The sequence below is a fragment of the Pagrus major genome, chromosome 3 (assembly GCF_040436345.1).
Source record: "Pagrus major chromosome 3, Pma_NU_1.0".
Taxonomy (NCBI): Eukaryota; Metazoa; Chordata; class Actinopteri; order Spariformes; family Sparidae; genus Pagrus; species Pagrus major.
In genome coordinates, this window is record NC_133217.1 from 14,458,319 (window position 1) to 14,484,988 (window position 26,670).

The 26,670-nt window shown below is 41.7% G+C and overlaps 1 protein-coding gene across 1 annotated transcript in view; it reads left to right on the forward strand.

Annotated features, from left to right (window-relative positions):
- nhsl3 (NHS like 3) overlaps positions 1–26,670 on the forward strand; it is a 44,647-nt gene that overhangs the window by 16,465 nt on the left and 1,512 nt on the right. Inside the window, exons 2-8 of the mRNA XM_073462858.1 lie at positions 19,929–20,087; positions 20,313–20,356; positions 20,449–20,587; positions 21,204–21,311; positions 21,406–21,566; positions 21,664–21,861; positions 21,950–25,445. Of these exons, the coding sequence (XP_073318959.1) occupies positions 19,929–20,087; positions 20,313–20,356; positions 20,449–20,587; positions 21,204–21,311; positions 21,406–21,566; positions 21,664–21,861; positions 21,950–25,445 (4,305 nt within the window). The remainder of the gene's footprint in view (positions 1–19,928; positions 20,088–20,312; positions 20,357–20,448; positions 20,588–21,203; positions 21,312–21,405; positions 21,567–21,663; positions 21,862–21,949; positions 25,446–26,670) is intronic.

The window sequence follows — 26,670 nt, forward strand, 5'->3', positions numbered from 1 at the left end:
CCTTAGAAATATTGTTGCAACTGGCTCAGTCACACTATCAACTTACTAATTCAAGTACAGCAACCAATCACGTCTGTCCGAGTCAGATTGATCACTGTAAGCAGATAGTTATTATAACCTAATGTCTTTCTCTTTCTTTATTTCTCATGCAGATTACCATCTAATTGACATTTGTATATTTATTACATGATTATGCAGTAATGAAAGATACAGCTTCGCTATTTACTGACTTACAGTAAATACACAGTACAGCTTTCCTCTCACAGAGGGCCCACTGAAGGGGGCTTCACGTGACCGGACATTATCAGTCCACTTGATGAGAGCGTCAAGTGGACTGATAATGGACCACAGGTGCTTTCCCCCTGTGTATTCGTTCCATCTCCATCACTAGCAGCCTGTTTCTCGTTGTTTGAGTAGACTACATAAGGTTGTACCATTAGTGTTGAGGAGACTTTGTTCCTCGTTGAGAGAAAATGACTTTTCTTCCACCTGTCATGATTTCAGTGTGCACACAGCACCAGCCTCAGGTACCTAGGTGAAAGCAGACAACAATTGGATTTCCATAGTTTCCCCCATATGTTGGCATGTAAGAAAAGACCCAACATAAACACAGTAAGCAGACTACTTGATAACTCAAAGCAATTTATTTTAACAGCATTTTATAGGAACAATTCTGTCCCACGCTTTTTGACCCTTTTAAGTTAAAGGACACAATCTGGTGTGCAGACTTGAGATGTGGCCAGCTGAGCTCCAAAGTCACAAAGATGCTTATTCATGTGGTGGTGTGAGCAGCAGATTAGCTCACTATGAACTCGCTATACTGCGTCCACAGGTGGTCAGTGATGCAGAGGGAGCAGGACACACACAAACTGCACACACACACGGACACACAGACTCTGTTTGCGCTGTCATCCTTTCATTCTCTTTTGAGGTTTTATGAACTCATGCGATGCAGCTGATGCTTCTCCAGATGTTTCATATTACCTTGTCATACTCTGCAGGGAGAACCTCAGCTGGCTTTCATCACTGGATAGACTGACTCAGTGTGTCTAAAATGAACCATTTAATAAACTAGTGTCACTGTAAGCCTGCAACTCAAATATTCAGACATCTTGTTGAAATCACACACCTTATCTGCCTTTTAGCATCGTCTCACTCCTTCACGCTCCCCTCTCTTCCTCTCCTTTATGCTGTTATCTTGTTGACCTTGGATTGTTGGCTGGTTATTCATCTTCCAGCATTCCAAAGAGGAGATATTTGCATCTACATCCAGTAAGATTCACTCTGACTGCACGCCTTAGACTGTGAAAAATGGAAAAATTGTGACTTAAGGGACGATGACGGATTGAGAGGTGAAGTAAAGTGAAAACTGATGACAGAATTAGAAAGGCAGAACGCAAGGAAGGTGACTTTAGCCGAGAGAATATAATGGTGAGAGAAGACGAGAGGAACGTGTATAATTCGAGAACAAGGCTGCCAGCAGATTTCCCTGCAATTTTCATTATGGCTGTCTTGTGCGGGGTGTGATATTCCATATTCCATTATCCTGCAGGGTAAGGCTCGCCTAAGCCTTTTGATTTCTGTAAGCGGGGCTAAGACGCTCTCTTCTTGGTTCTCCTTTGAAGATCCCATTTACTGTGTGCCACTGACTCCCCACAGAGAGCTTAGGCAACACACAGTTGGATAAAGAGGAGATGACTCTTCGCCTGATCTTTCATGTTCTGCTGCTGCGCATCTCACTGCTCTCCTCTGCTTTTCATGCAAGCAAGCAACACCTGCTCACACAGATACATCTTTACAGTATGTAACCTCAATTCTCCTTTTAGTTTTAGAGACAAAAAAAGTAGGAAGACTGAGTTCTTCTTTCACCAACCTCTATCTTCTTTCTTTCTTGTTTTTCCTTTCTTTTCCATCTACAACTTTGTAATTCTCTGTTACAGTATGTAAGAATTGTCATCTATTGAGTTCATACTTAAAACACAATAGGGGGGAAGTATATCACCACAATAATGACTAACTGCTGCTAACCATACCTACCATTAGCTAGTGAGCTGCCATGCAGCTGGTGGCTGGGGCTAGTTGTTAAGTGTGCCAACTTTCTGTTGATAATTTTATTGTTTTTTTTGAATGGTTTAAACTCAAATTCTTACATATTGCACCTTTAAAGGGTTACTATATTTTAAAATGAGGTTATATTACAAACTCTGACTTTTTTTTCCATAACTGAATAAAAAAGCTGTTCTCAGAGGAAAATAAGGTCCCACAACACTGTTTGAAGCTAGAAAAGGTGGCAGGGTCCGCCAAATATAAGCAAAGTAAAACAGTATGGAATTGTCTTGTCCTTTAAGGTCAGTTTGTTTATTCAGTTTATTCAGTCATAAAATAAAGTTTGTTTATGTATAAAAAAAATCAATCAATGAAGATCTTTCTCTTCTGATTAAAACTTCTTCCCCAAAACTACATAGTGCACCTTTAAGCTTATACACTGTAAAACTTTTCACTGTAAACTTACAGTAATTTACTGGCAGCAGCTTCGCCAGCAAAGTGTTCCCCAAAAAAAGTTTCCTCACTAAAGATGTGGGCAGCCCAGAAACAAAATAGGGCCCAAATAGACCAGAGTTCTGGCTGGCGATCTAAGGGGAATGAGGTTCTTGGTAATTCAGGGAGCGATCTAGCATGGGCCAGGGGCAGATTCAGTATGAGGGTGCGAGCCACTGGTGTGCCATTTCCCACCTCTTTTAAGCCTTTCAAACAGGGTGTCGTCACATCATGATTGGCTGTGAGGGAAATGCCCAAAGCTGCTTCCACTCCTCGAATCAGGAGTCAGTCTCCCCACCTGTGCACAGGTGCTCTGAATCTCCTGCAATCAGTCATGAGGAAAATCAGCCCAACCAAAAAAAATAGCAAGTCAAACATTTCGACTGCTACAAGCTGCAAAAACAACGTTTGCCAGAAAATAAAAAGCTCCTGTCTCGTCAGTTAATTTTTAAATGAGCTCCCACACTTTTTCACCTTCCCAAGATGCTCAGCTGTTTACAGTAAAATTACAGTAAATTCCTGTAAATAATGGTACTCTCTTAAAGTGCTGTAATCATGTTCTTTTTTTCCCAGATTGCCTTGCAGTTTACAGTATGATACTGTAAGGCATTAATACAGCATAATACTGTTGAGATTTTACTGTAAATTTACATCTAAGTCTTACAGTGTAAGTAAAGAGCCCTCAGCCTTCTTAAACCCCTGTCACTCATCACTCCTCTCCTCCATCCTGTGACATTAACCTCTCAAATCATTAATAGCAGCACTGCCTGCCTTGGCCTGCCTGTTTTAATTGTCATCATCAATATTTCACCTGTAACATCATGTTCTGGCCTCTTGCACCAGAGTGTCACAAAGTGTTGTGTTTTTGGAACCTTCTTCCTCCGTCCTGTCCTCTCATGCCCTCCAGCAGAAGGAACTTTTAACGTCTTATTCATCATGAACGGACATTTTTGTCAGCATGCAATTGTGGCTAGTCTGCATTCTCTGTTCCTAAATGTAGCATGGGAATTTTTGTAGCCATCGGATGATGGCATAACCAGAGCACTCTTAAAGTAAGGATTATTACCTCTAAATGATCCACAGCTGCTTAGTAAGTGTATGTGGAGTGTATTTGTTTGCTACATATGTGTTATCTTGACCCAAATTTAACTTGAGCTGCCACTGGAAGGAAATCTTGTTATTTCAGCCATGGTTAAAAAACGTGTTGGGCTTATTACTCATTAAAAAAAAAAAAAGAGTATTACCTGGAGGCAGTAATCCATCACTCCGCTTATCTGCTCAATTTTCCATTTCAATGCTGTGCTGAATTAGGCTGCACTAGTCAACAATTTTATCTGAACAATGGATCAAATTACTTGTGCATGTAAGGCTCCTACACACCAGGCCGACAGTCGGTTATCAGGCATTGTCATTGCAGCCAGTGAGTGTCCGTGACTCTAGTCAGTTTGGTGTGTCCCACACCGTTGGCACTGGACGGCCACTTGTCGGAGGCTTTTTGGCCCATTCAGCATGTAGAATTGGCCATCAGTGAGAGACATCACTCTGATTGGCTGTTCAGATAAGCCGATCAGTGCAGAAAAAGTTAGAAACTAATGGGTTAACAACTCATCAGGTCGCCAGAAACTCTCTTTGCTATCATCAACAACAACTTGATTAAGTGTTAATACGTCAGTGTTGTTTTTTCCGCTGCCTCAAAGTGGTCAGAAATATCAATTAATGCAGCTTTTGGTTAAAGAAAGGAAAGTGCTTTCATATTATATGTAGAAGAGGTGACAGGAAAAGCATGAATACATTTTTTTTTTATGTCAAGTTGTGTCATTTGTGTTTGAGTAGCATTAATTTCATGTAACATAACTCTGGTTATGACCGTGTACAAGCCATGTTGCTGTGTAAGTCTCGTATAGTTTCAGTGTATCAGAGTGATCTCACTGTCTCCAGTATGAAAGGACTCAGTGTTTGGATTGCTCTGTAATGGCTCTCAGTCCATTGGCTTCCTGCATCGCCACCTAAATTGAATTAAAGCATCAGACCATACCATTAACAACACACACACACACACACACACACACACACACACACAGACTCAGACCTGCTTGTGACCTCGTCTTTCAAAGGGCATTATTTCAACACTGTCATGGTTTGGATTTGATGTTTATCATTTTGAGAAGGGAACAAAATCCTCCTTTATTGCTGACATTAGGCTTCATTTTCCAACATCACTGTGTTCAATCTGTAATTTGAAGCTTGTGACAGCCTGAGCTAAGCAGGTCCTGCTCTGCTGCTGGAGAAGAAGGCGATATCAAACCTAAGAATAAACTTCACTAAAATTTAGTTATACATCAAACTTGAACCCTAAGTGTTTGTTTAGAGTTTTCTTCTGACTCTGATGAGAACAAATCTGGTTTGCTTAACTGCAATAATTATTTATGTTCTGCCTCGGGTTAGAAACCCTTGACCATCACGAGCAGCACAACCAGCTGTTCAAAATATTTTATCAGCATGAAACAGTCTCAGAAGCTGCATTTTAGACCATTGTAGGATGCAAAGACCTTCCCTACATCCAATATGACACATGATAAAAGTGAAATCTTTTAAGTGCATTAGAAGTTGCTTTAGGCAGAGTGAGACACGGTTCAGTGCAGCCTTTTCTGGTGGATTAGAGTAAAATCAGACATTTGAACATGCATCAGCTGTGCTCAGAGAGGAACTATGGGGGTCAATAAGATTTTCAGCGTGTGTAATGATGTTCAGAAGTCATTTCTAAACCTGTTACTGTAAATTACCCTACATCAAACTGAGAAAACAGCATTAGACATTTAAGATTGTAAATGTGTAGAAAAAAAGATTTCTATTTTTAATAAAAAATCTGAAAATGTTAAAACTACATTCTACACACAAGATGTCATTTCTGCCGTTAGGTTACCATGAAGAGCTATCTGACGTGACTCTGGCAGAAATGTTCACAATCGAGAAAATATATTAAAAATGTTATTCAACTATGTGTATTCACGATCACCGACTTCCTTCCTCACTCTCTGGTGTATCATCTAATGTTTTCCCAGGAAATTATAGCGACAGGGGACCAAATGAAATGCATCGTTACCTTGAATTAAATTACGGATTTATCTTGAACATTGTTAGAAAGATTTGGGATGATGTAAATACACGACTCATAAAAATAACAAAGGTGTTTAGATGGGATACATATTCCACATGATATCTTTAAGTTACAAGTACGACTTTAAGTACGACTTTTCAGGCAAAAACAGAGACAGATTAGCACTTTAAACTCCAGGGAGTTGTTGGACCACCAGTAGCGCTATGGAACAGTGAACAATGGTTGCATCTGAGGGCACCCAGTCATTCATTACTCTCTACTGACTACCTAGGGAGTTCTGTATAGAGGACAGTATAGCGAGCTCATGGGTCAAATATAAAAACAATTTTGGACACCGCTCAGGTCATTTTTTCCCCCTCCAGCGCAATGCATGATGGTATATAATGCTCGGTTAGTGACCACCGGTTGTACACTACTTTTCACAATGCATGGGAAGATAATAAATCTCACTGTACATTTGGACAACGCTACAAAATGGCGAACTCACAACATAGTCCTCTATACAGTGGGTAGTGAGTGATTTCCGACACAGCCAATGTTTGTATTGCACACAAGGATGTGTGTGGACATGTACCAACAAAAGGCAGGAAATAAAGATAGAAATTGTCGATGTAAACAATGCTGAATTTAAAATATTCTATATCATATGACATGATGGCAAAAAATGAATGTAAACACAATTGTTGTTTGTTTACAAAAAACTCCAGAAGGTAGCTTTTAATTTGTGTAACGCCAGTGTCACAGTTTCCTGCTTTAATCTGTTCTCAGGTGTTTACAGAAGCTGTACTCTTTTCTCTGTCTTTGTACAACCTCACTGTTGATATCATTTGTGCACAAATGTAGTTTATAGGATGTGTGTGTTATGTATGAAATCAAGTAGTGTTTATTTAAATGTTGTTTGAAAGAATCTAGTAACTGAATCTGGTACACAGCAACTTTTTTCTGCAATAAATGTAATAAAACAAATATATATATATGAACACGTTCTAAATATGTCAATAATTGTAATACTTTGATGACATCAGTAATAATTAAGTTATGTCATCTTGGACTTGTGGGCGGAGAGGTTACACTGGGGTGGCCAGAGTCTGTGCCAAGCAGATGGTGTCGATCCAGCTCCCGCCTCGGCCACTTTTTTGTACTTCAACACTTTCAACATTGGCCGTCTTTTCACACGGATTTACAAGCGTTTTCAAAACGATTCAGTCAAAATGTTTTCAACTTGTTTACCAAAGGGAGGCTTAGTTCATTGGGCGCGCATAATGGGATTTCACTGAGGAAGAGTGACGAGGAGGAGTGTGTTTTTTGGGCTCACAATTGGCAGAGTGACATGTTGTTTTCTGAGGGCAGGAGGCACTTGCACAAGTTAACACACACAGCCGTCATTCTCTGCTTATCTCTCACTCACATACACACATTATAGCACTTATATTGCTGATGAACAAAGTAGTGCTTTCACTGCCTGTGCGTTTATGTTACATGTGTGGTGCATTGAAAACAGGGTGCATCTGTTCAGGCCTAATGTGTTCAGTGTGATTCGGATGACACACAGTCAAATGAACTTAAAGTTGTCTCGCTTGAACCTCACAGCTCAGCACTTTTGACGTCAGCAGATGTGTTTTGTATGTAAACTTGCCCCTTATATTGATTAAAAGCATTAATATTTCCTTGGCTACAGAGGTAGCACTTCATCTCGAAGGCATAGTTTTGTATTTTCCATTGTTTAACGGTTTCTATATCCATTACTCTATGTTTCAGCAATCTGTGGCTGAATCACATGAGTTTACTCCATTATAATAGACAGAGAGTCCATGTACAGAAAAGAACAAGGGAGGATTGTCTTGACCAGTGCGTGTCTGGAAATCCTTACAATCTCTAACTTCCAGAGGAGGATGAGAACATGAATGATGGAAATGACATTTTGGTTAAAAGGAAAGTCACATACAGATATACATTCTGGTTCGCTAATGAGACCAAACCAGACGGTGACATTTGGATTTTGTGTCACTATAGCGATTGAGAAAAGGACGTTGGGAGTTTGAACAGCTGCTAAATGTGAAACAAATTATTCCTGTTAAATAGTCATCTTTATTACAGTGGCAGTTTTATGGTGGTAAACCAGGGCTCATGGATTTCAGTCTTTGACAGTGGAGAGAAGCTTTATCTTTAGGTTTGTCTTTCGTCAGTCTCGTGGCAGTCCAAGAAAAAAGATTGTTTGATAACAGGATAGATAAGTACATCCATGAAACCACTGTTATGTAAAGTGAGTGTGAGTGAGTGCTTTTAATGATGGGAATCAGTGACATGGATGAACTCACAGTTTCAAGTTTTAGTTAACTGGAATTTTCTTTAAGCAATTGTGTCTTTGAAAATCTTTGTTTTGCCTAATTTAAAGGCCACACATGCTCATTTTCAGGTTGATTCTTTGATTTTAGGTTTTACTAGAGAATGCTGACATGCTTTAATGGTCAGTGAGCACATTGTTTTTCTCATACTGTCCCATTGCTGCAGCACCTCTATTCAGCCCGTGTCTGGGCTCTCTGTTTTTAGTGCCTGTCTCTTTAAGGCCCCCAACGGAATAGCCCAGTCTGCTCTGAATGGTCAGCTCTCACAGGCTTGAGCAGGCACCGCCCACCATGTTTCCGCCTCAGCTCTGCTCGGTTAACAGCTTGTTTGAAGAAACAGTTTCTGATTACAGGCTGTGTGCATTTCTCCTAGTAATAAGACTCATATCTCAATGGCAAATATGAAGCTATAGCCAGGAGCAGATTAGTTAAGCTTAGCATTAGGACTTAAAACAGATGAGGACAAAACCCTGTGTACAACGACAACTTGCATTTTTATGCTTTTTTTGTAGGTATTTAACAAACAGGTTATCATGTGTTAATCGATGAGCCTCAGAGGAGCTGGTAGGTGACTTTTTGTTACCTTTGGACGGAGTTTCCAGTCTTTTATGCTAAGATAAGCTAAGCTGATTAAGCTATCTTCTCCAGCTTCATGTTTATGAACAGACATGAAAGTGGTATCAATCTTCTCATCTAACTTTCAGCAAGAAAGCAAATTCCCCCAAATGTCCAACTATTGACCTTTAACTATCAACGAAATTCCTAAACATAAGACTGTGTGATAAAATAAAAAGTATTATTTTGTTAAGACTGTTTTGTTTCTGAACTTTGCTTCAGTTCAAATCTGCCGGTCCAGACTTTAGGTCCGACCAAGGAATCAGACTTGAGGCCATGGTGCCTGTCCTGTCTTGTCCTGTCCTGCTGTGAGATGAGTCTGTGCGGAAGCTGAAGGTCTCTCATTAACTCATCCATCATACTAAATGAGACCATTCACCGGTCGGGAGACATGGACTGGAATAACCTGCAGCACCTCTATTTCCAGCTGTTATCTGTGTTTCTTTTGAACATTATCTAAGTTTGATTAAACTTAACAAAATCCCCCTTTACCAAACATTTTGGCAGAGGTAAATATATCCCCAGGTTACGTGACTGACCATTAATGCAAGTTTATTTAGAGGTGGATTTTTATAGGGCTTTGGTCAAGTTATTGGCATCAGTCTCTGTGATTCTTCTTTGGAAAAAATAAATAAGTCAAGAGTTTTTCGCAGTATTCTCTACACTTGTACTCTGTCTTCTCTCTGGGTGGTTTTCTCTGGAGGCCTTTGTGTCTCGTCATAGCCTCTAATTTTCCAGGGTCACCCAGAGGACTATACTCACTCTCTTGCCAATTGGCAACAAACAGATTTATAATCTTGTCTGAAGACTGTAGATGAACGTGGTGAACAGCAGGTCAACTGTGTCTCCGCTGTGAGGCATCCGTATCTGTATCTGTGTTTACAGAGCTTTCAGCTTGGCTCACAAAAAGCTTTTAAGTTGGAACGACAAGGAGCAAAAACAGCTCATCCCCCTTGAGGAAAAATACCCACAATCCCCTTATCAGAGAGGGAGACAGAACAGGGGGGAGGGATAATTACAAAAAGAGTGATAGTTACTATTTTTGAGCATGGTGGATGCTGCAGCAGCTTAGTTTAGCTTCATGTTTGTGTCCTGAGGTGCAATCAGTCACCTCAGCTCTGGTGCTCAACCTGCTGCAGGTCACGATTAAGAAGTGGAGCAAAGGGAGGTTCATCTGTGCTGAGGAGGTGAGACAACAGAGGTTAGGAAGACAAACAGTACAATATAAACCATCAAGGAACCATTGCATGCTGAATAACATGTCAAGCATACTACTTCTCAACCTGCATTTGAATATGCTGTGTGATGTCTGTTTTTTAACATTCATACTACTTTGTTTATATTTGGCGGACCCCGCCACCTTTCTGGCTTCAAACAGTGTTCTGGGAACCTTATTTTCCTCTACGAAGAGCTTGTATATTCAGTAATGGAAAAAATAAATATTTCTGAGTTTATATTATTATGTAATTTATGTTTATATGAAATATAAAATAAATTGTATTTTATTTTCCAAAACTACATAATGTCCCTTTAATCATTAAAGAAGCATAATATTTGCACTATATATGACCCCAAGATAACCTGAGGCTCAGAATTTCAGCAAATTTCATGAACTTCTATGACACGGTTTTGCTCCGCAGTGACTCACTACCTTCTCTTTTTTTTTTTCACTTTGCCCTCTTCGTCCTCCTCCCCATTTCTATTCAACCCACTCTTTTTTGTTTCTCTCCCTTTATCTCACTCGCTCTGTAAGCCACCCAGAGGAAATCAAAAATGCAGATGGTTCATGGGTAGTGACAGTTACTGTACTGTGATTTATGTCCTCCCCCTGCCCTGCGCCCTTCTCTCCTCCTCCGCTTTCTCCGGCCCTTCCTTACTTTCCCTGCCCACCTGTCTCCGGCGCTCCTGCCCGTCATCTCCGGGGTCCTGTAATACAAGTTCAACATTTTTCTTTATGCTTCCTCTACCTCTAATAGCTCGCATAAGATAGATACAGTAAAGAATGAGCCTAATGACACAGTTCATATTTCTTTCTGTGCAGGCCACCCGAGCAGACAGTGCGGTGCCTGATATTATCACAACAGGATACATGAAATATTCCGCCAGATATGTGCATGTAGGATGTAGGTTAGCCTGCCTCGCTCTCCCCCTGGTTAATACAACACCACTCGATGTAGGCACGCTCATAACTCAAGTCCACCACAGCCATAGAATACAAATCAGGGGAGCGGCAACGAGCTGAATAATGACACCTGTGTGTGTGTGTGTGTGTGTGTGCGTGCGTGTGTGTGTGTGTGTGTGTGTGTGTGTGTGTGTGTGTGTGTGTGTGTGTGTGTGTGTGTGTGTGTGTGTGTTGGGGGCGATTGGAGGTTTATTGCTGGTCACATTTTAACCCTCACTTCCTGTACTCTGGCAGTTTCATTACCTCTGTCGACAGGGATGGAAAGAGCAACTGGGATTAACTCATTAAAGATGAGAAGATAATTTATTTCATTTCATTTATTTCTACACACTTATTAGTCTTTAATACTTTTTTCTTTTGGCATTTCTTCATATATCCCTGCTTCATCATGCAAATGAGTTGGCTATCATTCAGAGTGTCATGGGGTCTTTTTGGTGCATGTTATTTAATTTATTTGTTCAGTAATTTATTTATTCATGATTTTGGCAGTTTCAGTCCTCCATACATTTTGTCCACAAACTATTGAAACACGCCCATGAGCCACCCATGTTGCACAGGGTGACTGGCTCCTTTGTTTCCAGTAAGATAGGCACTGGCGTTCATTTTCATCAATGCCACGTGCGCTGTCGAGTGTTGTACGTGAGCACTGGATGTGTATTAATCCCGTCTGAAAAAAGGTCCCAACAAATGAATTTACACGTGTTTGAGTGACATTGCTCAAAACAGCAGCACCCAGGAAATCACTGAGCCTTCTTAAAATGAAAGCTTATATTTGTAACTTGTTTTTAAAGAAATGTATATTGAGGGTGAGTGCCACAGACAGGGTAGGGCAGCTGGAAAATATTGAAAGATGATGAAACACATTGTTATTTGTTGTCTTGTGCTGGATTTGTTAACTTAAACAAAAATATAGAATAAGGACATATACATATTTACACTTTAACACTCAGTTTAATTCTAAGTTTATCTCCCAGAAACCTCGAGGTGAGGATGATAAAGTCCCACCCCCTCTGTCTTGAACAAGCGCCTGTTGTCCTTGTGTATTCCACAGCTGTCCAGGCTGTGCAGGTGTGGCTGAGACCTGGTGGAAAACACTGCTCCCACTCGCACAAGCACAATCATCCATATTTAAATTGTTTCCAATGTTTCTCATTCTCATTTTTGCCTTTATAGCTCCGTCCATGCGTCCCTATGTCCCCCCACCTTGTTTCTAATGAACCCAGCATGCACTCACTGAACCACTCACCCATTTATACACACACACACACACGGTGGCTGTTTTCAAGCCCAGCCGGGCATGAAGTGGAAACCCTGTTACTCCTCATGGCCCAGTGGCCTGTCTGCTCACCTGATACTGATGGCGAGGTTATGACAAAGGCGGAACAGCTATCACTTTTTATTCTCTCTCTCTCTGCTTCTCTGTTTTCATCCAGTGCAGCAAATGTGAGGTTGAGCTGAGGACATGAGATGAGCTAATACTCACCATGTGGTATCAGGATTACGTTTTCTAACAAGTGTGTATGTTTGTGTTAGTGTCAGAGCTTGGGCTTGGTCATTCCGCCGGGAGTCATATTTTACATTTAGCTGTTTTTTTCGTCCGGCGTCAGAACAAACCGGCCCCTGTGTATCTACAGTTAATGTCCTCATCAGATGACCTGCTGTTTTTGCAGTCTCATACCGGCTGCTGGAGTTGATACAGCACTCTCTAGTGGAGCAACAAGTTATATGTGTGTGTGTACAAGCAATGACAGTGTTGATGTAGTGCAGCTTATCTATGTGGTCCCTCCTCAAAGAGATGAGGTCTGTGTCTGCTCTGGTAAAACTGCTAGATTTTATTAAATGGGGCAGTCAGTGTCTGGTTATTTTGTAAATGACTCAATTGTGCTTGTATTTATAAGCATTCAGTATATATCAGATGTCATCCTGGTGATGAATAGGTGTAGTGGGTCAGTTTGTCTTAAAACAGACACTGTTGTTGATCCTTTCTTCTAATTTTTACCTTTGTTTTATTCTAACCATTAATAAATATTTTAAGCTTACATTTTATTCTGTCAAACTATCTTTAATCCATATAGATACAGCTGGGAAAAAATAGATAACAGAAAAGCAATGGCAAAATTGGAACTATGATTGTATAAGTTGCTGAAACTGAAATAAAAATTGAAAACATTACTAGGAACATTTAACTGGTTATGAAACAGTCTAAGTTTAATGCAGATGCCTCTATATGACCTACATAAGCAAATGAGACCATACGCTAATGAAGATTGGCTCTTTCTGTATAAACATTCTAGTTATTATTAATGCCTGCTAAATCATAACATTATTTTTTATGGCAAAATGCTGTCGATGAATTAAGAGGTCTCAGAGCCTGAGGAAGAAGCTGCTCTGTAGTCTGGTGGTGCGGCACTAAAACAAAGTTTACTTTGTTTCTCCATCATCATCAGAATCAACTAAAAAGAAAGTTCCTTGTAGCAGCAAATAAACGAATAACTTAAAATCTTTATATGTAGACTTTTGATTTGAATGTTTTATTGCTGCTATTTATTTTTGGATTCATGCTTTAAAAATAATAATAATTCCTGCTGTTGTGAGATTTAGTAACACAGCACAGCCTAGAAAAAAACAGAATGGCATGTCAAATCATTATCGTTATTTTGAATGTGGCTCTTATTAATGAGGCGTGTGTCTTTTGGCCTTTGACATTTAAACAGCCCTGTTTTGTTGGCTGCCTGAACTGTGATCGTCCTCCAACAGGCTGTTGGTTCTGCTAACAAGTCCAACAGTTCGGCTCAGTTGATTTATGATGTTATCTTTAGCGTTGCACATTAAATGCTGTAAAACTTCTGAACAGCCCTTAGAAAGGAGCACTAACTTGATTTAAAATCGTTGAAAGAAAGTATCTAGCAGTCTGGAGTTTAATATTTGTAGTTTCTTTGTCTTCTAGAGTCAAAAATTTGTAAGTTTGACAAATCCATATTAGAATGAAGTTAGCATATGTTTCTTTCCTCTATTGTAATGCAGCGTGTTATTTTGCTTATGCAGTGGAATGGTGTGTTGTGTGCCGAATCAAAGGCATTTCAAGCCCCTCTCTCCCCTCTGCCCTCTCCCCCAAGACCAGATGGTGTCTCTTTAGGCCCTCTAATGAATATTGATATGAGGGGTCTTGGTTAACAACAGGGGGGTACGCAGGCTGGGCCAGAGACCTCCAAAAATTGGCACTTAGTAAAGGTCTGCTTTGAGGGGACTGGGTGTGGAAAGGGATTTATCTTTTGAGGAAAGGAAGTGGTTTTCATATGCACATAAGATCCCACATGTCCCATATTAGTTAATATGTATGAATTAGAGGGAATTAATTGAGAGGATTCATCAAACTTGGTGTGAAGTATGAAAAAAAAAAGTATATATATTTAGAAAGGTGTGAGATTAGAGGTGTTGATAGAAGGAAAACAAATGTCAGGAGCGAGGCAGTGTAAGGTGAAGAGTTGGGCAGGTTAAGCCACTGGCAGAGTTAATCCTCTGGCATGACTCCCGTATCTAAAGCTGCTCTCCTGAAGGCCTCATTTCATTCCAGCCTGCACTCAACCTGAGGCTGAGCCACCGCCAGCACCCCGGGCCGGGCAATCTGACCCTCGACACTTGGGGAGGAGATTTTTTCACTGGAGGGGAAGCTTAGTATCGCCACCCATTTTCCATTGCCTGGAGTTCTGTGTTGGTGCAGTGTGAGGAGGGATGGTGGGTATATGGATGAAGGTAACTGTGTTACTACCCTCCAGCTGGTCCGGGTGTATGAGCCAGCTGTAGCCCCCCCGCTGTGCCACTTTATTGGGAATAAACACCCATTCAGAGGGCAAGTGGACCAACGTGCTGCCTCTCTAATCCTGGACCACGGCACCAGTTGCTTGTTTGGCACAGAATCAGCCTTTTTAGTTATTTTTTTCTCACAGCCGTGTTGTATTTCATACCCTCTGCAGTTTGTCAGGAAACATTAGTAGGCGCATAGGAACTCACACAGCCCCACTGGAGCTGCGACGACGAACCAAGGCTGTGTCAGCTATTTATAACTCAAACAAGACCTCTGTGGCTATAAGGCAAAGGGGAAGACAGGAGGAGAAAGGCAGAGAAAGAGAAAGACGTGAAGGAGGAGAGATCGGCAGAGACAGAGGGAGGAAAGAGGGCACTGGAGAGAAGGATGGCGTTATTCAGCAGAGATATTACAGTACATTGAAATGGTGGTTGTTTGGCTTTTCACTGTGAGGACACAACCTCTACTGTCACATGCAGCCCCTGTAGCCCTTTGATAATGAGACAGAGCGTCAGACAGATGCATGGTGCTGAAGGCTTTCATTAGGGGAAGGACAAAGACAAATAGAACTAACCATAAAATATATCAATGATTATGGTGTTGTTTTAACTTTTATTACAGCTGCAATTGGAATTGGCAATAATAAATACAAGGAGGAAAGCCTCCAGTGCTGCGCAACTAGAGAATGCAGTTGATTTAAAGTAAGACATTTAATCCTTTTCCTCTAAATTAATTTGTGTTTCCTTTTATTGCCACATATTTTTATATTTATAGTCTCTGAGGAGAGTCTAGTTAGAAAAAAAGTTCACATATATGCATTTTAAGGTAACACTTCCTATGAAGCCCATGTCTGTAATGCATTGTAACATATTATGAATATACTACATAATGTGTTATAATGCACTCATAGCACTGTTTAATCTTAGTCATAAGCACTTATGAATAATCACAATGCTATGTGGCAATAATCATAACTTATTATGGCAGCAGTGTTTATAATGCATTAAAGACATACTTATAATTAGTTATACTGTGCCTATACTTGTAAGAAATCATAAACATTCACAATGCATTGTAACAGTAATCATACATTATGAAGCATTTTATGATAATGTAAAAGGTCAAGTATCAAAACTATAATAATTTTATAACACATTAGAACCACTGTTATCATGCATTATGGTGTGATTTTAAGTTAGTATGAGTGGCCATTGGGTGCTTTAAAGGGATAATATGTAAGAATTTTAGTTGAAAACATTAAAAATGATGCACAGAATGTGAATATTTCGTTTTGACATTATGGTATCTACTGAAGTTAGCATGCTAACCAGCTAGCCCCAGCTCGTCCCAGTCCAAAGCCCCTGTGCAAGTGGTGTGATCACTAACACTCCCCTAGTCACCAAGCTCCCAGTCTGAGCCACTAGCTGCAAGGCTAACTGAGTTAACGAGCTAATGCCAGCTACAGTTAGCAGCAGTTAGAGGTTAATCTGGTAATATGCTGCCCCGTATTTGTTGTTAGTATGAATTTGACAGGTGGCCAATTCTTACATATTGCACCTTTAAGTAAAGTTATAAAATGTTTGTGTTATCGGCAGATGTAATACATAACAAGTTTGTTATAAGTCACTGTAAGTTCACATTAAGTCAAGTAAAAAAAAAGTGAATAGCCAAAATGCTGTAAAATTTTTAAAATAATAATAAATTAAAGGGCACTAACATACATTACACTATGACTATATCTACTTAGATTTTGGATATTGTTAAATGATGATACGGCATAAGTGTTGTCTTTTCCTCGTTTTAAAGGCTGCATTACAGTAAAGTGATGAACTTATTGCAATGTCAGTATCAAGGTTTATGAAGTCTTTTTAGGAGATTTCAAAATAGCGAGATACGTATTTTGTATCGTGATGTAGCCTGTACTGTGCTTTAACTGGGCATTCACATGCGTGGTGTGTGTGTGTGTGCATACACACAATCACACGTGTCGGTCTACATTGAGTGAAGTGGGGGTGGATGCCTCCTGAAAGCCAAACTTTGACAGCCGTTTTGCCGGTGGGGGGGGTTCTTCATTTGACAATAGAGAGGGAATGGCGATGGAGAGAGCCAGTGTGAGCTACAGAGCGAGAGAGAGAGAGCAGAGGGGGAAGGGAGGAGGGTATCAGACTCAGGGATAAGGCAGCTGGGACAGGCTGCCTGGCTGGAAGCAGATCTTATTGTGCACTTGTCCTTCCCAAGTCACTCAGACACTCTGCAGGAGGAGGAGAGAGCTTCTTTACTCAACTGCTGTCACGCTTTCATCATTTTTTATACGCTGAGAGTACTTCTGGATCTTCGACAGAAAGAGGACTTGTTGAACTCTTGCTTTGCTTTACCACATTATTTTGATTTTGTAATGGCGCTGGTGTAGGCATGGTGATCTACTTGAGGAAGAGCATCCACTCTCTGCTGTCTGTCTTCAAGAAGAAGGGTGAGTGCTGAGTCACATGGAGGAATTTGTCAGACTTTAGGCTGCTGACAGAAGTGAACGCTGGTTTATACAACAGTATAATACTCTTTAACTTAGCTTTGATTGAGGCTTCTGCTGTTAAGCTGACCTTTTTCCAATACTTAATATACCCTGAAAGTTTGTGTCACACAGTTAAGATGATGAATTATTGGCATTATTTTTTTTTGCTTTAGTGCAAAGATGTGATGATAATTGCAGATTTTTTGCACTGGTCACTGTCTCAAACACACAAATACAGACACACCGTCATGCAAGAATTATTGTTGAAGGCAGTTTGGGGGTCCCCTCTAATGAGATAAAGAGCTTAACTGACTTTTATGGCGATCGTCTAAATCAACCAAAAGCCCTAAGCCTCCAGCAGGGGTCTGGCGGAATCTCATCGAGGGCTGCTCTCCCAATTAATCACAACTGTTAGTTAAAGCACCTTGAATTTTATGTGGCTGTTTCGTAATGAAATGTGTCAGCGCTCCTTGGACTGCATCAGACTGTCCAAGGTTGACAATGACTTGAGATTTCCCACAGTCACACACAGGGGAGGGCATTGTGTCTGGGCTGCCTCACCTGTGTGAATGTAGGAGGACCGGGGTAGGAGTGTGTGTTACCTTACACACACAAACATGTACAGTATGTACATCCACAGTCGCACAGTGTTACCTAACCAGATGAGACTGAGAGCCACACTGTTGGAAGTGACAAAGGGGGGAAAGCGGACACCTCGTGTTGACCTTTGATAAGCTAATAACAGACAACATACAACTTAGATCACGCAAAGCTTAAGGCAAAAAAACAGTACACACTAATAATAGACAAAACAAAACAAAATAATAATATTCTTGAACAAACTTGGACTGTTCCATTTTTCTGGCCTTAAAAGGTGCATTGAGGTCAACGAACAAAAGTTGTGTTTACATTTGTTTTTTTCCTACCAAAATGTTTTGTATGAACCTTAGAGGTCTAACATAAGTGTTGTGTTCATTTCCTTCCTAATAAAACACTTGTGAAGCCGACTGTTTGAGGCATTAATCCTCCTTTCTTTACATTGATGTTTACCTGCCAGTAGTGACTTTATTTGGGCATTGCTTTGCTACCGCCACCACCGATCAATGAGTGGAATAGCACAAAACCAACAGTATGAACATGTATAGAATAAGCCACTTGCCTAAGCAACAATAACCGTAAAACCAACCGTAAAAACATTATTCCATAGTGCAGCTAGTGGTCAAAAACATGACAAGACACTTTTAAAGGTGCACTATGTAGCTCTGGGAAAGCAATTTTAATCAGAAGAGAAAGATCTTCATTGACTGATTTTTTTAATGCCTACACAAACTAAATAAACAAACTCCTTCGTTTTCATGACTGAATAAACAAACTGACCTTAAAGGACAACATAATTTTATATTGTTTTACTTTGTTTATATATGGCGGACCCTGCCACCTTTCTAGCTTCAAAAAGTGCTCTGGGGACCTTATTTTCCTCTGAGAACAGCTTGTTTATTCAGTTATGGAAAAATTAATATTTCTGAGTTTGTATTATTACCTCATTAATATTGTTAATATTAAAATTCTGAGTTTGAATTTCCTCTCCAAAACTACATATTGCCCCTTTAATATATACCCTTTATTCTGGAATGGAATGTGGAAAGTATAGTTGGTAAAGGTTATTATGTGTTTTGGAAATAATACACTGAAATGAGCAAATACACCAAACTAAAATAAAAAAAATAGTAATTTAGCCTCCCTTGCTAATTTGTAATCACTATTATTATTATTATTATTATTATTATAGAATAAAATAGTGCATAATAGGCAAAAGGCACAATATGTCAAACCTTCTTGTTTATCACATCAGAAATTCATTTGTTAGCCACCAATATAACAGTATTGAAAGGCAAGAGGGCTTCACAAATCCCATGTTATTGTTTGTGTGCACATACTCTAGGCAGTAGAATATAAAGCCAGCCATCTCTTGATTTCTACCCACGAAGCAATAACAAGAGGACGAAACCAAAATAAAAGCATCATTACTTTGCACTACAGTTTTGCAAATGCTGTAGTTACGTGTGACTGAACAACAGCTGACTGGGCCACTTTGCCCATATTGACTGCTGTCCAACTAGTACCAGTAGTAATTATTGAGTTTGTTTTCAAATCTTAATTTTCTGTTCAGTCACTGCTTTTGGCTGTCTGTTGACATTGAGTAAAGCCACCCTGAAGGGAGAGCCTGGTCCAGTTCCCACGCAGGAGGTCCCCCAGTAGGGGGTCCAGTGGCATCTTTACATGTGAGCAATCCAGATTATCTAATCCTCCATGGACCAGCAAGGAGGAAAGAGACTTCAGGAGATTAGCCGGGCAATAGTTTAACGTTGAGAGTCTGGTCAGGCTGGACGTCTGCCCACCAAACCTCTTGGCTGAGGAGATTTGAAGAGTGTGCTGCGTCAAATGTGCACAGATAAACACACACTCACGCCAGGTGGAGGTGCAGAGGATTCACTGTAAAGCTGATAAATCTTTTGGCAAACGGACACCTGTTGTTTATTTGTGTGTTGATGTTTGTATCCTAAGAGGACAAAGAGGTACCTGGGCAAAGACGTCAGTGGGATATCCAGTTTAAATGGCTTGAAGAACATGGTAGATTCAGAGTAATTAGAGGGGAAGTGTAATAAGCTGCTGTTGAATGGCATTTTAAATCAGTGTTAGTCTGGTATCCATTCCAGGCTATTTACAGTGGAATATTTCTCCTTGAAACTGCAAAAAGTGTATTATCAGAAAAGCCGATTAATGTCTTCTTCTTTGTTTTTCCACCATCCCAACAGCTGGTCCAAAGGGGAATGAAGACCAGAAGAGGTTGGCCGTCCACTACAGGACCTCTCAGCACTACCAAGAGAATGTTTTTATTGAGGGCAGCAGGCCACAGTACCTGGAGGACCTGCACACTGAGGCCCAGGAAGGGCTCAAGATACTACAGCAGGAAGGTCACTATAAACATATTCATTCATACTGAAGACACTTACTGGCATATATTTGTGATATATAAAGCATACCCACAATAGCGCAGATTCCGGGGGTTACTGGCACTTTTAAATGTACCTTCTTTTTTATCTATGAGGACATCAGTGATTGATGTACTGTATATACATGATTATGGATAGAGTCCCAGTGTATTTAGATTCTGATCCTTGTCTGTTTGGTTTGCGCAGAACACAAGAATGGAGTGAACTTTCCAGACGATGAGAGCATTGCTGTAAGTATGGATAACACCATATCATTTTCCTTCACTTCCTCCACACAAAGATTGCCACCTAACTAAACAGTGCGTGTGTGTGTGCCCTGCAGTCCACAGACACTCTGCGTCCGGAGCAGGATATCAGCTCCAAGGACGGAGGTGGCTCTCCAGAGGCGAGATCCACCACCGGGAGTACTGATACCACAGCAACTTCTGCTGTGTCGAATAGGCCTGTGCTCACCCGCCAAGGTAAACGAAAGCCCTGTTTGTGTTTGTGTGTGTGAGCATGTGTGTGTGTTTAGAGAAGACTTGAAAAGGAAGGATCTATATCTCGTTCATCTTAGGGAAATAGGAGCTAATAATAGTCTCTGAGAGCAGTTAAAGTTTTCTTCCTGAGTTTTCTGCCTTATGATGAATCATAAGCAGTACTTATTTAGCATGCATGTCTCATTCCAGGCTGCTTGGTGCCTCTGCAGTTATGGTTTAAATTCAAAGGGAAAGATACTTGACACACACACATAGACACATGCAGTTGAGGCTTTTTTCAGTTTCTCAAAAGTTCTAAGCATCTGAAGACAGCACGTCGCTGCCTCTGCATATCACAGCTGGAGGGCAAAGTATGCAGTTCTGTGTGTATGAGTATATGTGCACAAAGAAAGTGTGATTGGTATTCTGATCCATATTTCAAACATCCTTTTAAAAATCCTTTGGAAAAGCCAGTTTCAGTGCATTATAGTGTACTGCTCCCATTATTTCACCAGTTTCTTCTCCTACACCGAATTCAGTTTTTCATTGCAAAAATAACCCTTACTCAAGTTAAATTACTGCAACAAGACATAACAAGAGTTTTTCCTCTGTCTCTCAGGTTCTACATTCAAACCTCTGAATCCAGTGAAACGATTAGATAAGAGCAGGAAGAGGAGCAGGAGGACCACCATCATGGGTATTCCCAACCAGGTCCAGAAAGAGCTTGGTATGTCCAGACCATCATCCTCGCTAAACGCATAAACATTCTGTAGCCTTGCCGGTAAACTTGTTATTGACAGTGATGTGCCCTCTTTTCCCAGCGTTGCACAGAAGCTCAACCTTCCAGCAGCTCGTCTCTACCCCTAATCACGATGGACAGATCAAAAACAGCCAATCAGGTGTTGTTATCATTCCAACGTTTGATGGAGGGACTCCAGTAGCAAATAAGGAGGGAGCGAGGGTGCACCTCTCGGAGCTCGAGGTAAAGGGTTCACTGGAAAGAATTCTTTCATCCAAAATTGTTATCCATGGTTTTGTGTTATTTATCGCTTAATAATGGTCCTCTCTCCACTACTAAGCAGGCATCCAGAGATGAACAGCTGTTGAGGAAGCACCTGCAGGCAATGTACCAAGACGAGCAGACCTTAAACCAACAGGGCTTAGGCTCATATCTCTGCCCCCCAACCCTGAGACCCAAGTCTGTTGCCGTACCTGGTATGACCACTTCCTCTTCCTTCTCACCTTCAACATTGTTTAGCTTCCTCCAGGAACCCCAGGTAAGAATTCCACCATATTTTCAATTTAATCTTTAATCTTGACCAACTGTGACATTTAGCTGCAAAATTCCTATGTCTGTTTTTTTAGGGCCCAGTGATGTCCATATCTCCTCAGGCTACCTACTTGTCTACAATCATCCCTAATGCGGTCTTGCCAGCCTCGATCGAAGTCATAGAGATTGACCGCAGCAGCAGCCGGACACGTGGCAGCAGTGTAAATCATGGCGGTAGTGTTCGTACTGTAAGCAAGAGCAGCCTGGCATCTGGGGACTCATCAGTCAGCCCTATGTTGTCCAGAAGATCAGATGGTGATGGTTCCCAGACGGACAATTCCCATGACTCCACAGTGTTGCCCACATCAACTTTGGGTTCGAACTGGAGCGAGTCTTCAAAGACCATTATTTCAAACTCCTCCCCTGTATCTTCCAAGGGTAGCACGCGAAGTCGTAATTCACAGAGGGTGCGTCTAAATGGGCAGGAAAGCCAGACAGAGCAGTCAAGTGGTGACCAAGATGTTGTCAGTCTCCGTAGTTCAGTTAGCATGATTAGCAACACCAGCTGTAAAAATGAAATTGTTGTTATAGGTCAAGGATCTGAGCCTGGTGTTTCAGGGACAGTGGCTGCTGAGGAGGATGCAAAGACCAAACAGAATTTCACTCGTAGTCTATCGGTTATGAAGACCAAACAACCCCCGGCACCTCCGCGGAGAACAAACTCTCTGCATCATAATAAGTTTAGGAGCAACACCAAAGTTCTGGTGGAGAGCAAAGAGCTCAATGACTCTGTGTCTGGAGATGTGTCAAATGCCACAGAAAATATTGTAGCAAAGGAGGAGATAGAATTGATTAATGCAGGTACCAGTAAGATCCAGATCACTGTACCACGCTCCACTGGGTCCAGCTCCCTACATACTTCCTCCAATCCTCTGAGCCCCACACAGGCCTCTTCCAATGAGGTAGGAGGAGCAACAGAATCCAGCAGCTCCTCCCCACAGAAAACTCCCTCGGAAGGGGGTAAATTTGAACGGACCATGTCCCCTTCCAGTGGCTACTCCAGTCAGAGTGGCACTCCAACACTTTCCCCTAAAGGGATCTCTCCAACCTCCCCTGAAAAAGAGAAGAAGAAACCAGTCAAACCAGAGAGGTCTGTGTCTCGGGCCTCATCCTCAGCAGCCTCTCCTTCGTCCTCTCTTACCTCTCTATCATCCGGCACATCTGAACCTGTGAATCAAGATGTTTCCCCATGTAACCCTAGTCTGCCTCAACAGGGACTTCCACCCACTGTTGCTGCAAAAGAACTCATTCCAAATAACACTTCTTCAACTATGAGCATTGAAGGGTTGATGAACATACCACCTCCTCCCAAAGTCAAAGCACCATGTCCTCCTCCTCCAGAGGCATGGGTTCACAACAAACGTTCCTTTGAGCTAATGTTTGGGCCTTGCCCAAATATCAGCAAAGTAACCCAGAAACCAGCACAGATACAAGAGAGCACAGTTAAACAAGCAGGAACCCAGACCGAGGTCAGCAAGGAGATGCAAGATTTGGTTGAAAAACAATCAACCATGGACAAATCTGTCTTAGAATTGCCAGAAAGCAAAGCAGAGTCTGAGAGATTGTTAGCAACAGGTCCTGACGGTGTTCACAAGGAGCTGGAGAATACGGAGTGTCCTGGTACCGAACAAGAGAGGATTGAAGCAAGTGCAGATGTTCAGAGACAAGAACAGAGTACTAGCCCTGTTGTGAAGGAACCTGAGATTCAAGCAGTGACTCCAAAGAAAGACCCCCCTCCTGTCATGAAGAAACCCACAACAGTACTGCACAGAGAGGAACTGGTGTCAACAGAGCACTCAGTGGAGGGACAGCAAAGGAAAATGAGTAGCAGTGCCTCAACAGAACTTCAGTTACCTGTTGAGAACCATAGACAGAATGGGATTATAGATTTAGCTGATAAGAGCGAGAATGACATGGACAAGTGTAAGGTCACATCCATGCAGACGCTTTCTGTAGAGGTCCCCAAAATAGGTAAGGCCTCACCACCACCTACCCCTCCCCCAGCATACCACCCTACACCTCCTCTGTCCAGAAAGACACCTCCTTCATCAGTGTCTACACCACCAGATGAGTTAGAGAGGGTACAGGAGGAGATCCAAGTTGTAGAGTCCTGCTGGCCACCTCCTCCGCCTCCAATGGAAGGGGACTCTGTCTTTGATGGAGGAGATGAGGTTGACTTCCCTCCACCTCCTCCACCCTTTGTGACTGAAAGTATGCCAAATGTGTTGGACAGTTGTATCACAGAGCTGGATGTCTCAACAAGTCCCACAGAAAAAGTTGAAGAGACAATTGAGGATTTGAGAGAAGCTGTGATATCTGTACATGAACAAATTCCAGATTTGCCCCCTGCTATTCCTGAAACAGTAAGTGAGGCCGAACCAGAGGTTCTCGTGCAAGTTTCAAAAGCTGACACCGTCAATGAGATGTCTTACAGACCAGTGCAAAATGTTTTATCAGTTCCTGAGAGTGTCCCACCTCCACCAGTGGAAGCCCTTTCTTTGCCACTTATTACAAGAGCAGAGAGCCCAGTAACAGTTTCTGCTATAGGTCCTCCCAGCAGCTTCCTGAGGCGAGACACTCTGAAGACTGAAGATCAGCCTCCCTCTGAGCCTCCTGTCAGTGCCCAACCTCCAATATCTGTCCCAGTGGCCCCCCCTTTACCAGCAGAGACTTTAAACCATGGGGTTACTTTCCGAAGGCAGCCCAGTGTAGCAAATCGAGACGCCAGGAGCAAGGAGCTCCTTTCCCGCCACAAAAGTGCACCCATTCCCAAAGAAGATGCTAACATACCTCTAGTCACCCCCTCCCTGCTTCAGATGGTTCGCCTTAGATCAGTCAACATGACTGAGGACCAGGTGAAAGCTCCATCAGGGGACAAGTCAACAAATGAGGGAGCTCCAGTTCAGGAGAATTACCCAGTCTCAATCCCAGCACCTCACAACACTCCTCAGAAGCCCATCCGCAAGTCTCTGTCACTAAAATCCCCTTCACATACAGTAAAAACACCCTCTGTGACACTAAACACCCCTTCAATGCGCTTACAGGAAGCCATACGCATGAAAACTGCAGCCATGTCATCAAGAGATGGACTTCCACCACGACTGGGTGTGAGATCATCCACTTTCAGCTGTGTCAGTGAACAGGGGGCTCTGGCCCTGAGATCACCTGAAGGATGTGACATGCACAAGTCCCCGGCCTCTACTGCCAGCTTCATCTTCTCCAGGAGCACAAAAAAGGTTGTCATAGAGACTGCAGCCTCCTCCTCCCCTGAAGCTCAGGCAAGTCTGAAGCAAAGCTTGGCGGCCGAGCTCATGCAGGTGTCTGACCAATCAAAGGCCATCGCTTTCTCGAATGGTGGGGTGAAGTCTGACAAAGTTCCTCCACCAGTAGCTAAGAAACCAGCCCATGGGAGCATCAGTCCTTCACACAATCTTCCTGCTTGTGCAGCAAAAATGGACTTCAGTGTTGAAGGAAACGAAGCAATAGGAGGAATACAACGTATGAGTGGAATATCACATCCTGAGACCACAAGTAAGAGAAGCAACATTATTTGTAACCATAATTTTCAGTCATTATCTTTAACTGCAATTGTGCAATTTGTAAGATATGGCCAGAATTTTAATTTAAAACATTATAAAAATAAACTATTATCAACAGAATGTAAAGAAACAACATTGTTGACATTATGCCAAACAAGTCTATGCAGTGTGTGTAGAGACGTCTACTTTAGTTAGCATGCTAACCGACTAGCCACGGCCCTTCCTGTCTCATTACACTATTTTGTACCTCAAAAGGCGATATCAAGAAGACATATTTTCATCAGAGAGATGTATGCAAGCAGAGAGTTTGCTATGTTTTACAAGCTCTCATAGCTTTCAAGAAAGGAAAACTTTTGTATCTATTTACTTTACCCAATACAGAAATACAATGGTACACCTTTTGAATTCAAGTTTCTCCCTTTTTACCAAACTAAGATGAGTTTAATTTCCTTGATAACTCACTGTAAAACACACTATATTCAAACTCGAGATCACCAAAATATAACTCACCAGCACAATCTTGGTTTTTCTTCTCACCTCTGGTTTGGTCGAAATAAATCCTCAATTAACCAAGTGAGATGTTAATACCCAAGCTCTACAATCTCTCTTGCTCCTTTACCACTTCATGCCTCTAATTTCCCTGCCTGCTGTGTCGTCTCATGCCTGGAGTCATTCTGATCTGAGCTGCTGTAAATCACGTCCATACTGTCATCAAACTGACCCCTTGAGGTCTCAGAGTCTGTGCTCAGTCCCAGTGTGAAATCTAGCCGTGGTCACTGGGAGGTGGCTAAGATGAGCTCCGGTGCACACGGTGACTTCCCCATGATCTGAGGTAGCAGTCAAGGCAGACTCCAGTCAGCTAATAGGACCATTAGCTCCATGGCTAATTGAACCAATTAGCTAATGGTAGCTAGCAAAGAGTGGCAGTTGTCAGTAACTCTGTTCCCCCCTACAGTTTTGGAGCTACCTTCGAATTCTGGCCATATTTTACAAATTACACCTTTAAGCCATGAAGGACCGCCTTCATCAGTGTGTCTCTGTACTGCTGCTGAGTTTGTAAACCCATTAAGGCTGATTCAGTGCCTGCATAAATCAATAAGCTGACATGCCACTCTCTTGTCATGAACAAGCAAAATGCAAATTCTAGCATTAACATGATTTTGAACAACTTGGCAGTTTCACATCGCCTTAAAGAACCTGTTTTTTGCTCTCCATGC